We start from the raw sequence: 14,697 nt of genomic DNA on the forward strand, positions 1-14,697 counted from the left end.
CCACTTGCATTGTTCACCTTATATTGTCACGGGGTTGTGACGTGGCCTAAGACAGCAGACTTTATGTTGGAATTTAACTGTTTATTTGGGTGAACCTGTGCCCGGTAAACGGAAAGTTCGATTACAGTAGCAGTCTTGCACAGATAGCAGTGAACGGAGCGTCGGCCGTCGATCAACTACTGACAAGAGGCGAAGCGGGTCGGCATTTATACTCTTGCCATCGAATGTTTCAGCGTTATCGCTGGCGGTGGCGTAGGTTCCAGAATAATCTGTACAGTTCGCAGAGTAGGCGCGATCTTATCGAAATGATCTACTACAGTCCGGAAGCTTCTCGAAAACTGCAGGCGCGGCTTGCGCTGAGAATTGTGTAGCGTTTTGGGACGATAACAAAACTTGGGAAATGGAACGTGGCAATATTGTGTTACTCCTTTCCGCTATTTGAAACATTATTTATGCCTTCTTTTCATATTGCCAAGGTTTTTCTTCCTTGTAGGTGTCCACGGCGTTGTCAAGCTATCGAAAGATTGTTTTTACTGTGGGCCCCTCAGCTATCATGTTTTGTTTTGATGGCGAAATAAATTGAATTGAATTGAAAAGAGAAAGTAGGCATCCTTCAATATTTGGCGCGACGCCTTAAAAGGGCCATGACACGATCACCCACCTGATTGTGGCTTTCAGCAAAAAATAGAAGCAGATGATCTATTGAGCCTGTAGATATACGAAAGATGAACTATGAAAGAATATTTATTTGTAAAATGAGCTCTAGAAGTCATTGACTATAAACGTTGCTAGTAACTGCCATTTTGCATTTCTGACATCATGTGCTTCATGGAGAAGAGTTTCTGCCACTGCAAATCATTAAATTTTCCATGCCAAACTGAACAAAGCTGAAAGAGCTTCATTTTAAGCACGGCTGACCACAAAACAAAGTTGTTTACAGGAATGTGGACATTTGCAAAGGAAACCCTGGTTACATCACGGCTCGCGAGTGCGCCATTCTTGTCTGACTCTCAGGCCATTTATGTGTTTAAAAAAGTGTTCATTATAAATTAGATGCTCGATCAAATTCACTGGAATTCCGAGTGCTTATTTGTGAACAGCCAAGGATTGACTCGCACAACACAGATTATGAGCAAAAATTGGGTGTCGTGGCCCATTTAAACGAATTTCTATGAAACAGTTTGTCACAGTTTTAAGGATTTGTGTTAAACCTGGGAAATCTTCAACTGCTAGGTTCTTCATTTGAGGAATCTGAGTAAGCTTCCTCTGTTGCCTTATGATACTGCAGACTTGTTGATGCTAACTGTCCTGTCATATAAATTCTTCTGCTGACTTTTCCTGAGCAAAGCTTCTGTCTATATCAGTAATATGCATCAGGTTTTGAAGAGTGATGGGATCTTAGTCTACTTTTTCATAATTTCTCAAATTTTGTTTGCAGGTAGCAGTGACTATGTTCCTCCTTTGGCAGCAAGTGGGCCTGGCCTTTCTTGCAGGCGTGGTGCTGGCCATTCTGCTAGTCCCTGTCAACCGCTCCATTGCGCTCAATATTGGAAGACTGAGCACCGGCATGATGTCATCCAAAGATGAACGCATAAAGGTGTGGGATTGCCTAGAACCGAGTGTTATTGAGAAGTGTATGAGGGCAAAGGCATACACTAAATGGTTCAGACGTGAAAATTTTTCAGTTCTCCTTTTTCTGCATAAAATGAAAGGCCAAGTTCTAAGAGCATAAAAAATGTACTTCTGAGTGTGAGCGCTCTATGAAAAAGTAATCACGGTATGCTTTTGAACGATACTTTTGGTTTCTACTGTTCCCTAAGATGACCATGATGAGATTCTTGTGACCTGCTTGTGCAAAAGGTCATGATGCATATACGATTCCTCCACTCCATGTATCATTGCTATGCAGAAGCGGTGGTCATTTTGAATGTCTTGGTACCTGACATCATTGGAACTAGTAGGAAGTCACCAGTGACACTGGAGCCTGACACACTAGGGTCAATGTCACTAGATGCACCATGAAAAAAATTTAACGTCAAAATATCTTTTAAGCGTTAGCCGATCTTCAAACTTGCCCTGAGCCATCTCTGTATATCCCGTTCAGGCACCGTGTCTACAATTGTACACATAAGCTTCAGAGGCACGTCATACACCATGTGTTGGTTCGAATGGCTTTTTCCCTTTTTAACACGAAAGTGTTTTATGCTGGAGTTCACCGCAACTCCACTGACGTATTTCTGTCACAGATATGATGCTCTAAAATTTATACTAAGAGATTGCAAAGAAAACGAGAAGGCAAAGTTCTGTGGCGAGGCATCGCAGGAACCACACGTTCCGTCACATGCGGTGCTAACCACTAGGCCACAGATCATATCTTGTCAAGATTGCTAATGGCAAGCCATTTATATACACCATTCGGTGGTCTTCAAAACTCTGTAACCCCAGTGCGTTTTCATCATCAGTAGCAAGATGGCCTGACGTGCTTGCATTGGGCTCTCTCTCAAGGTTGTCGTCTCTCGCGTTTTGTTGGGAGTCGACTCAACGAAGTGTGGGCTCTCCTGCATGCACGCCAATCAGACTCTGTGATTTGAGAAAGCACAAAGGTCACTTCGCTTGCTGCCGCGGCCGTGCTTAAGCAAGGAGCATGCCGCTCACACATGAAGTCAGAATTGTGGCAGTTGTTAGCGCTTGTTCCTGTGTATACTGGTGCATTCGTTTTGTGCATCTTTCTTTCTGTTTAAACAGTGCGCTTTAAGTATCGAGCTGTGACAGTTGTTAGTCTGCGCTTGTCCAGTGTATGCTCATTTCGTGCGTGCTTTCTGCTCAAGTTACACGCTGCAAGTTTCGAGCTGCTTGCCGCTCTTCACTTACTTCGCAGTTCGTCCCTGTAGCATTCATTCCTTACCTTTGTGGTGAAACGATGCACACAAAAACGCTCAACTACCTCTATGAAGACACGTTTCACTTTTGTGTTATACTGATTTCTAAAAGGAAGGATCACCCACGTTTTTTTTTCCTCTGTTGAACCTTTTTTGAATCATACAGCCTCTCGTAAACCTGGTTTATTTAAATTAGAGTCTTTACTGCTAAGGGTATGCAAACGTTTAAGTTTCATATTCGAACTAAATAATACCTAATTAAATAGTTTGATTTGACTTTTGAATAGCTATTATTACAGGTTTCGAATGATTTGACAGGACAAATATCTGCTGCGCAACAAGTGCCTGTGTTAAAACTTAGGGTGGGGTGGTCGAAACTAATCGTGGCATCATTACAGTAGGCCTTTCATCTATAAACTGTTGCAAAAATCTCGAGCTATGTTTATGACTCCAGCAAACAAGGCCACGGAACAGTCTGGGAGACTTGAATGGCTAGTGCAAAAAAATAACCAGATCACTGAGCTTAGGCCATATAGTCGTGTGGCTTATAAACACTTCAATGAGCCCCTTATCCGAACAAAGGATGCTCCATTGAAATAAAATGTGCGCGGAGCTGCACTATGTCAGCAAAATTGCTATGCAACACTTTCTCATGTCCGTTACTGAAGTGCCCAGAGAGCTTTCGATTGCAGGAAACATTGCAATGCCAAGGGGTGAGAGAATGAAGCTGGCTCATGTGGAACCACTTGTATTTGTACATGCCAATTTGTAGTCTTGCGCTAACAGTCATCAACGTCGTTATGGGCTCAAGGACATGAGCCAGTTTTTTTTTGTTGTTGAATTTTCAATGAATCGTTGCTGAATATTCAATGAAATATTTTGTGTCTAATATTTGACCACTGTTCGGCACTGTTTTGTTCGAGATGAAATTAAATTATTCACACACCCCCAGCTTTAGTATGCAAATGGTTATTCAGCTCTTGGCTCATTAAAACAGAGCTTCCCATGCTCATCTTCCATTGCAGCTGATGTCAGAGGTGTTGTGGGGCATGCGGATGATCAAGATGCATGCATGGGAAGCCCTCTTTCAGGAGCGGCTCGAGAACATTCGGCGGAAGGAGGTGGCCTTCCTGCGGCAGCGCAAGTACCTGGACGCCCTGTGTGTCTTCTTCTGGGTCGTCACGCCTGTGCTCATGTCGGTTCTCTCCTTCGTCACATATGTCCTTCTAGGACACCGACTCACAGCTGCAAAGGTGAGCAGTGCACCATTTCGAAAGCCTTAGAGGGCCAGTTGACAAGTTACAAGTGCAGCTCTCATGCACCCATTCCTGCATTGAGTGCTGTCGTTATCGGTGACATAAGGAATAGACATGAAAACAAGAAAGAAAATACCCAAGATGGATTTTTACCCATTGCATGACAGTAAAGTATTCTACGACAGAGCCATGCTGGTGTTTCATTTGCAGAAGCATGTTATACAGGCATGATGTCGGGCAAGGAATCGTATTAACCCATGGGATATAGTCTGGCAGAAGAGTAAAATGCCAACAAGTCATCACACAATTTTAAAATTTACAATGAGTGTGTTGTTTAATGCGTCCCACTCAGTGGAAAGTGCTCAGCCATGATAATTAATCTTCACCAGTTACATGCAGCATTGACAAAATGTGCATAATACCTTACAGATGTGTAGCATAACAAATAATGATGCTGTACTACTACACGAAAATTATTGCTTATAATGTGTTGGATACCTTGCGTACAGCCAAAACTTCAAACCAATTGGCCTTGCCCCAACACAAAGCTGGGCTGAGAATTCGCATTAGGGGGTATTATAATCCTCAGTGAGGGTTTCAACTCTTACGCAAGCTCACTGGCGTGTACAAAAAGCTGTAACAATCACATTTTGCGAATATTACAATGCTGCATGAATGTTCTATTACAGTAACCACACTTCTCTACAGCACCTGCTCAGTCATCTTTCCTGCAAAGTGACACAACATTGCCCATGGGCAATGTTCTGTTGCTTTGACTTTGTTAATTCCTCTGGACTAGTGCCAAATGGTATTATGGCCTCGTGGTGATGCGGTTTTGACTTGGCAGTTGTCATGCATGATGCATATTTGTTTACCTCACCACTGGCTCACACCCCTCCCGTTAAACTTCATCATCTCGCTCCTCTGACACGAGCGAAACATGGAGGAAGCCTTGCTCAGTCATTGGCTGCTTGCTGATGAAGTAACTGCCAATGACGTAGTTGCCAAAGTCATGATACATTGCTGATGAAAGTGTAGTCAGACTGATGATCGGTGCCTGCACTTTTGTATGGTGGAGGAGAGTGAAGAGGCCAAGCGAGAAGCCAGTCAGAATGGCTCAAGTTTCCTCGCTCCTTTCTCCAGAACGTCACTTCAGCCATGGCTCAAAGCATTGTCTGGGCGTTCATCATCTTGTTGGTCATCATCCCATTCACTTCTCCTTTGTCATATTCATTTATTCCTCTATCTGCTTTTCTTGCACAGTGGCTGAGGTTTTCTGCTTGAGTGAGACAGTTGTGGTGTGCGCTTTTCTTTTTTAAAACTTGATGTAAAATGTTGGGTGTCCACAAAAAACCTTCGCTGCCGTTGATTATCAGCTGCACCCACTGACAGAGACAGTCTGGTTGCCGCAAGCTCCGAATACGAGTGACGAAAGCCCTGCACTTTTACCGAGCGTGCCACAGCCAGTTTTGCACGTTAGTTCAGGTGCTGTAGTTTGGACATTCTTGCAGGATCTGTGACAGGTTCGACTCTGCTCTGTCTACTCCAAGAGAATCATCAGCCAAGAAGGCCACCTTAGGTCTTTAAGATGTACCAACTTTGCTGTCTTTCAAACTTGCGTGACCCACTTAGACTTCTCCCTTATCTTTAGAAAGCCATTTCCTACAGTTTAGTCGTTTCAGCTGGTGCTGTACTCAGTAGCACTGCCTTGGAACTTTAGACCTTAACTGAACTGGTCAATCAACTCTTTGATAATGCATACTTCTTTCCTCTTTCAGGTGTTCACGTGCCTTGCTCTCTTCAACATGCTCAAAGTGCCACTCAACGCCTTCCCCTGGGTCATCAATGGATGCATGGAGGCATGGGTTTCGTTGAAACGTACCCAATGCTTTCTTGACCTGCATGATTTTGCACCTGCCAGCTATTACACTGCCTCAAAAGAGGGTAACGACAGCTTAGGCTCTCCTAAACTTGCTCATTCTTAAGCCTACATTGCGTCGCATAAAAGGTAGCATGCTCAACGAAAAGAGCCTGAACAGTACTTTGAATCCAGACAGAGTGGCTCAGTTCTGAGTAACATTTCAATCACAGAATAACATAATCACTTAAGTAACAAATAGCACCTGCCACATTTTACTCTCAGTTTGTGAGATTGCACCTGTGTGCACCAGACAACCTCATTCCTTTCAAGTGTGAATTATGATGCACTGTGTGCAAATGTGTCAAATATGCAGGGCATGATTCTAAGGCACTCAGTATTATATTATAAGAGACAAAATGAAGAAGTGTGTTGTTCTGTGTGAGTTACATCAATTAGTGTTAATTAGCATGTAATAAATTATTTATTTATTCGGCAATCAGTAAGCTTCAATACTTGAGTAAAAAGAACCTAATATTATACACAAAATGCATGCACAATTTGTTTTGTGCTTGCACTCGTTTCAAGCAAAGAAATAAAATGCTCTGGACAATGGTGCTGCATTGCGGCATGTTGAACGATTGTTGGACATGGTAGTGTCTTCAGTAAAGTGATCCTCTGCAGCAATGTTCAGCATAATGAAGTTAATTGAGCATTAGTTATTCACTCAGGAAGACTGTACGAATGTACGCACTGTGTTTCAAGTTATTTAACGTAAGATGCAGTGCGTGACACTCTTCCAAAGTTTAGGTATGTGTACAATTGTACACATGGCTTCTGAAGGGGTCATGCTCTGTTTCATCCTGTCATTGTAGCACCTGGACGCATCGGTGTGGTTTGTCAAAGATGGCAATAGATTCCTATCGTTTTCTGACATATGCCAGACACTATGCAACTTAGCTACATCTTGCCTGCTCATTAAAATATCTACAAAAGTAATATTATTCTCTTTGAATGATAATTGATCAAAACTATATTAGCGACAATGTTGTGATACAATATTCGCTGTATTTTTAAGAAGCACTTGACTTGAAATTCACATCGTTCTTTTGTGACTTAGCCTTATATTGATTTTGAGTTGGGCCACTTGATTTGAGTTGTGAAATGTCTATTCTGCCATGGCTTTGACAAATTTCTGCTGCAGCACTGGTAAATAAGTACTAGAAAAATGACTTTCTTTCAAAATAGTACTTGAACACTAAGAAGAAAAATGATTTTTGGTTCAGGTTAGTAAATTACTCATCTACAATTGCAATATCACCACATTTTCTGCGCCACACAAAAGTTTGAGTGTTTGCAGAAAAGCTAATTGTATGCAAACAACCTATCTGCATCTCTTCGTGCAGATGGCCTGCTTGTACAGGTTACAAACGGTGTCTTTCACTGGGGCAGCGTGACAGGTGATGCCACTCTTCCAGCAGCCATCAGCGGAGCCCAGGGCTTCATTCTAGGACCGGTCAACGTAACTCTACGCAAGGTCTGTTCTTATGCGAAATGGCTATGTTAGTCATAAACGAGCAAAGTGAAAGGTGCCTGTGACTAAAGGGTGTACTATTAGTATTGTGCCTTCACTGTGTTTGTAAGTGTTTGCGAATTTTAGGTGCCAGCTTTTATAAAAAAGCTGTTTCATCTTGATTTACTCACTTTTTCTCGACCTTGTTTTAATTGTGACACCAGTGATATGCACACGTTTGGCAGATTTTCGCCGTCGTTATTATGTTTGATTGAAATCCAAATTGGTAACATCGCCCCGCACATTGTATGTTTTCAACACTTCCGTAAAAGTATGTGAATGCCAGGGGTGAATGAGAGTGAAACAGAGATGAAACGAGCCAGCCGTTTTCTTCACACGAAGGGCACATGTGATAGTATCGCCGCACCTGCAGGACCTACCTTCTAAGCAGAGAGTAAAGACCCTGCCTGTCTTTCATAAAGGAAAGGAGCATGAAGGGGCGCTGGTGTTGGTGGGGCTGTGTTGCTGGAACAGCAACTGTGAATGTTGATCAAAAGGGCGCAGTCGCAAGCGCTGGCTTGCGCTTTATAGATGGCTTGTTTTCGTGTAAAAACAGATGACTTGTATGCCCTCGTATGGCCTGTGCTCTCACCGCTTACTTCGTGTTGATACAGCTGATGACGCAAAAACCGCTTTTCATTTTTTGTTGCTATTGTAGCTGTATTCTCACACTATTTTTTTGTAGAGTTATGCTAGATTGGACCCTAATGGAATAACTCTAGCTGCTAGTCTTACTTGCTGCAGGATTCTAACTTGTTGGTGTTGCATTCAGTGTTTCATGCTTACCACGAAAGTGTGATGTTTTCTTTTCCCTCTCTCTTTAACTGCTAGTGCATAGCCTCAACAAAGTAAAAATAAACAGTGTGAAAAAAACACGGCTACAAAAAGCAAACACTAAGGACATGCACGAACTTCCAACTGAATTTTATGACATGAATGAATTATCTTTCCGTGGGAACAGTCACAAAAAAAGAATACCCTAACTGGAAAAAATGCAATGGCGCAAAAGAAACAAAAACAGCATTAATGAATACAGCGGCCTGCTGCACATCTTTTGCATATTAAAGGGACCCTGAAACGGTTTTGATGATATCGCATAAACACATTGAGCCAGTAAAGCAAGTCCTACGTATCGTTTGAAACCCGATTTAAGCTCTCTGTATCAACTGTGTAACATATTACAAGATATTAAATATGTGTATCGCTGCAGGTCGCAGCAGCTCAGTCAATGAGTTTTAAACTACTAGAGCCTTTTACATGCAGAAATGTTCCAGTATGCATAGCACCCATTGACCGATCTTCTTGGCTTTCTGCATCTACGTCACGGAACTGCCTGTGGACAATGAGCATCGTCTGCTTGTGTTACAGCATGCTCCATGTTTGCATGAGCTGAGCGACAGTGTTTTTCTCAATGTTTCTTTTTGGACATGATATATTTCCTTGGCTGTGTACCACATATGGAACAATCGGTGACTTCCAAAGCTGCAACATCGCCCCGCCGCAGCGGTCTAGTGACTAAGGTACTCAGCTGCTGACCCAGAAGTTGCGGGATCAAATCCCGGCTGCGGTGGCTGCATTTTCAATGGAAGCGGAAATGCTGTAGTTCCGTGTGCTCAGATTTGAGTGCTCATTAAAGAACCTCAGGTGGTAGAAATTTCTGGAGCCCTCTACTACTGCGTTTCTCATAATCATATAGTGGTTCTCGGATGTTAGCTTCACATATCAATCAAAGCTGCAACATTATGTATTGTTTGCAAGGCATCTGTTGACTGGAATCTCTTCAGCTAGTTCCAATGAGTGTTGTGGTCAATGCTATGATCCATTTGTGTGCGGCTGGAACTTCACCCCTGAAGGCACAACCAAATTGCCAGAGTTTACGCTTATCAGGGATTGTTCTCGAATTCTTTTGGTTTGTTCGCATGCCTTTGAAGGTTGTCACCATACAGGTAGTCGTGTGGCGGCACCTATTGGAGCAGATATCAAGCACTCTTTTTTGTTGCCAGATGACATATTATTTGAATAAAAGGTGTTATTATTATTATTATTATTATTATTATTATTATTATTATTATTATTATTATTATTATTATTATTATGTGCTGTAGGGCACACTGAGTTGTGGCCTTTGAGATTGCGTGCAACCTGTCGATGGGCAGTCTCGGAAGCCATTACTAGGCGAAGCTCAAACCGTCGAGTGCACTCACGAGAGTGCTGTGATTGACAAGGATGCCAGCATGTCTCACGAGTTCAGGAGGCAAGGCAGGGTTGAGAAGAAGGGTATAGATATAATTGTCCATAGCGGCCTTGGTACACGGTGTGTGTCGCTAAATTTATGGTGTGAAGGATTTGATGATGCTTTAGCCTAAATGCTGACAAAACTTCAAAAAAAACGTTTCAGGGTCCCTTTAAGAAACAAAGCTTCATGTTCGAGCGAGCGCACTCAGCTGCTAGCATGCGCAGCTGTACGAGCCAAGTGAGATAGCGCAACCAACAGTTTACTTGCTCATGTGCCCCTTTCTCACACCATCTGAGGACAGTGCATGTCCAGTGTGTTTGCTTTTCGTAGCCATGCTTTTTAATCTATTTATGTTCAGTATGAATAAGCAACTAGCCCAGTCAGCTCCTCGACACCCTGCAGGGACAACTTGTGGGTGTGGTGGGTCGGGTGGGCAGCGGCAAGAGCACCCTGCTGGCGGCCATCGCTGGCAACATCTGCCGGGTCCAGGGTGTAGTCAACCTCCAGAGGCTGGATATGGCCTTGGGTCTGGTGCCCCAGCAACCATGGCTCCAGCGAGGCACACTCCGTGCCAACGTGCTCTTTGGGCGGCCATTCGACGCAGCACGCTACCAAGCAACACTCGAATGCTGTGCTCTTGTCGATGACTTGAAGGTGATGCTTTTGTCTTGCTGCTCAACTATTTAGCTTGGTTCATACTGCTAAACAGTTAAGCCTATACATTTATAAGCTATACCAATAAACCTAAATATAATGGAAGGCACTAAAAATAATTTACTGCATTATACAGTAAACTCTCAGTACACAAAAGTAACTTAAGTGTTATGGAAAATTGTACAGCTTGTCAAATGTGAGCTAGCCAAGCCTAGCAGCCAATCAAGGTGCATGTGCACCTCCTGAATCTGCCATTTTCAATTTTTTTTGCTTAGTCAATTAAACATTGCTTGTAGAATAGCTATTCTGACCTGCAAATTAATTGATATATTCCCTTCACTATGAATAATATTTATCGTGTGATACTCAGCTCTATGAATTTGCTACTGAACCTAGACTCATCTTTTCAAACTGATGTCATCTATCTAGATTTTGCCAAAGCTTTTTATTGTGTTCCCCACCAGCGACTTTTGGCAAAGCTTTCATGCATACAACTGGACCCGCTCATGCTGTCATGAGTCCTCTATTTTCTGACAAATCGCCTCCAAACACTGTTGTCGGAAATCGTTGTTCAACCACTATTGACGTGATTTCTTGAGTACCACAGGGATTTGTCCCTGGTCCTCTGCTCTTTCTCATCTTCATAAACAACCTTCCAAACGGCATTTCATCTTCCATTCGACTTTTGCACATGACTGTGTTCCTTATCGTCATATCACACACCATAGGGACCATAATGTCCTCCAAAACAGTTTGCATCTAATCGAGACCTCGTGTTCTAATTCATTTACGAATCTCAGCATCTCGAAATGCAAAGTGATGCATATATCTCGTAAGTGCTGAAACAGCGATTACACGTACTCCCTAAACTTGATGGCTTTGTCCTCTATTGAATCATATCGTTATCTCGGTCTCACAATAAATAAAAAGTTGACATGGTCCAATCACATCACAAAATTAGCTGCCGATAACTGCTAAATCACTTGGTTACATTAGACGTTTCCTTTCCCTGTGTCATCAGCAACCCTCAGCAACACGAAAGCTGGCGTATGAAACATTCATACGGAGTAAGCTTGAATATGCCTCGGCTATTTAAAGCCCCTACCAAGCATAACTCATCAACCTTTTCGAATCCATACAGAATTTTGCGGCCAGATTCATCTCTTCCAGGTACAGCGGTCACAAAAGCATCGGCACCGTAAAGTTATTCCTGGGACTTGAGTCTGTCATTCCGTCATAAGATTACAAGGCTGTGCTTGTTTCAGAGGCTTTATAACAACTTCCCGCAACTTTGCGGTAAACTCATCAACCCTCCACACCGTACATCTACTGCCTTTTCAACTCTTGCAGCATCCAGCGATTGCATGGCTCATCTTTTTTCAATCAATTTTTTTTGCCGATCACCACTGTAGAGTGGAATAAATTGTTCGATAGTGTTGTCAGCAAGCATAACCCCATTGTGTTTAAGCAGTTGCTCACTAATTGCCTCACATTGTAATATTGGTTGCGATTTTAGATTATTCTTCCTTTTTTTGAATTTGAGCAAGTACATATTCCATTTCTTCGAGAAGTGTGTTCCAAATTTGTGACCTGAAAAGTTGCATTTCTGACTTTTTATGTTACTCGTTCTCCCCCTTATCTTATACTCCCAATGGCCTTTAAGAGAAAAATAAATAATGACGATAATGATGACTTCAAATCTTTCATTTTAATTTTGCCAATTTTGGTAAACTATTCATGGATATATACTGCATGGTCGGCAAAATTTTTAAAACCCTGTACATTATTTTTCATATTGGTGATCAGTGCATTAACACTTGACTACGTGCAAGATTGGGTGATGAGTACCTATTACAGTCCTTATTCCTTCACAGTCTTTGCCAGCTGGCGACTTGACGGAAGTTGGCGAGGAAGGTCAGACACTCAGCGGAGGCCAGAAGCGACGAGTTGCCCTGGCTCGGGCCTTGTACCAGGTACCAACCTGCTCGTTGACTCAGACTTCGGAGAGTGCGCTCGCGTTTTTTCACAAAAGCATGTACAACTGATCTACAGTTATACCTCCTCAAACTCGCATACCTCGAAAAATCATACGTGGCACCAAACATTTTTCTATATATCCCATGTATATTTTTCTTTTTATCTCGAAGTATTTTCGGGTCAAATTGTGAATAACTCAGAATTTTGACTGGGAGTGAAACGAACATTCCGTCGCCGGACCATTCCACAAGATTCGCATGATGCTGCCACACCTCAAATCCGTCGACTTTTTTTTATTATTTAGCCGCGCCTGCCTTTCGTTTGCGTTCATCTGCACAAGCCACGTGGTACAGATTTTTCGCTTACTCTGAGTATAGTGCTCATAATTCTTCTAGATGTGTGATTTTCGTTCATCTGCACAAACTGCGTGGTACGGATTTTTCCCTGACTGTGAAAAGCGTTAACTTAGCATGAGTATGACAAGCATGGTGGCAAAGCAGTGGAAGACGCTTACGCTAGGAAAAAATGTTGCCCTAATTAAGGAAGTGGAAAAAGGAGGCTGAACGAAATCAAGCATCATGCAGGAATTAGGCATCCCTTTGTCTACGCTTCCGATGATGCTGAAAAACAGGCAGAAGGTGCTGGATGGATTTCAGCCGAGCTTCTCCATCTGGCAAATGCGGGTTCGAGGCTCGAAGTTCCCAGATGTTGAAGCAGTGTTGATGGTATAGCTGTGAAATGCCAGAGCGGCCAACCTTCCCGTCACCACAGCAATAATGATGGAAAAGGCAGATGCTCTGGCCTTGCAAATTTAATTGGCAAAACCTAGTCGGTTAAAGTCTATTGTATGTTATTTTTTTTTTCTTTTTTGAAACCTGCACAAGAAGAAAGATGAGGAACTGCCGCTGAATAGCCGGTGTAGTAGTGATTTTTCTGAAAAGCGCTTATTTTTCCCGACGATTCAGCACAACTAAAGTTATCGCGAGAATCCGTTTATCTGGAAATTTTTCCTGGTTTTTACGACTACGAGTTAACGAGGTATTACTGTATATATCACCAGCATCTCCAAATGTAAGGTGCAGTGGCGATCCAGGAATATATTTTTCATGTCATAAAGTGCCTAGCTAAGTAATCAAGGCAGGTGGCATTTGGTCAGAAATTATCATAGTCGTATACTTTTACAGAGAGTGGGTATAATTAGTCTCTGACATTGTCTTCAAAAGGGGGTCGGAGCCCTTACTGATCAAAGGCTCCTTGTTAAAACATTGGTTTCAGCAGAGTAAACCAATAGGTCTGCACTTACATTTACGTCCAGTTTGTGGTGTTTACGCGAACCTCAACCTTTTTCCTATTGCAAGGACGGATGCTGTATTATAGAGTGTGTATTCAAAGTGTATGAGATCGTGCCCCAGATTGTGACACTATGTGTGTGCAGGGAAACGAGAGGGTAAAAAGAGAAAGCATAAAGGCAAATGTTCCTCGTGCATGCTGGGCAGAAGGGCATTTTAGGACTTTTTGAGCTCATAAGATGTGAGGCCAGGCATAGAAGACGTTATCTATTGTAAATGACCAATCATTGCATCTGCCTAAGCCATGCTGGAAAGTCTCTCAAGTTGGGAGCATCGGGGATTTACTGGGGTCTGGTGTGGCGTAGTCGAGAATTGAGGCTGTGCACCAATTCACCATTTTTTTAGGTATGTCTCTTACAAACAGGGTACCACATATCCATTTTCATATTAACCCGTATTTCAAGTTGGGACACTTATACTTATTTGTCTGCTCAGTCAGTGTCTTCTGTAATGGTGTTCAACTGTAATTCAGTCTGGTGGCTTTTGTGCCAGGACTGTGACGTATACCTGCTGGACGACCCGCTCTCAGCACTGGATGCCCACGTGGCGCAACAGGTGTTTGAACGTTGTGTCCTAGGAGCCATGCGAGGGAAGGCTCGGCTTATGTGCACCCACCAAGTGGGCTTCCTTGCACAGGCAGATCATGTGATTGTGCTGCGTGATGGCAAGCTCATCGCTGAGGGTGAGTGATGGCATGTCGGTTGATTCGCTGATTGATTGTGCTGAGAGCAGTTTATATTGTTCGTTGAAGGTGCGACCAGTTAGATCAATATTATGTGTGATGAGGGTCAGGATACATGAGACTGCACTGATTGATTGATTGAAGGACACTTTCGTTCTAGCAATGTGTGAAATCTTAAGATGCAAATGACATAAGAGGATTGTCATAATGCCAGAAACAGCGTTGTGATCTAT

The 14,697-nt window shown here is 42.8% G+C and overlaps 1 protein-coding gene across 1 annotated transcript in view; it reads left to right on the forward strand.

Annotated features, from left to right (window-relative positions):
- LOC119180305 (ATP-binding cassette sub-family C member 10) overlaps window positions 1-14,697 on the forward strand; it is a 46,200-nt gene that overhangs the window by 4,583 nt on the left and 26,920 nt on the right. Inside the window, exons 3-9 of the mRNA XM_037431466.2 lie at window positions 1,439-1,597; window positions 3,905-4,132; window positions 5,914-6,079; window positions 7,400-7,530; window positions 10,205-10,456; window positions 12,331-12,429; window positions 14,275-14,464. Of these exons, the coding sequence (XP_037287363.2) occupies window positions 1,439-1,597; window positions 3,905-4,132; window positions 5,914-6,079; window positions 7,400-7,530; window positions 10,205-10,456; window positions 12,331-12,429; window positions 14,275-14,464 (1,225 nt within the window). The remainder of the gene's footprint in view (window positions 1-1,438; window positions 1,598-3,904; window positions 4,133-5,913; window positions 6,080-7,399; window positions 7,531-10,204; window positions 10,457-12,330; window positions 12,430-14,274; window positions 14,465-14,697) is intronic.

The sequence above is a fragment of the Rhipicephalus microplus genome, chromosome 7, assembly GCF_043290135.1.
Source record: "Rhipicephalus microplus isolate Deutch F79 chromosome 7, USDA_Rmic, whole genome shotgun sequence".
In the NCBI taxonomy this organism is placed as follows: Eukaryota; Metazoa; Arthropoda; class Arachnida; order Ixodida; family Ixodidae; genus Rhipicephalus; species Rhipicephalus microplus.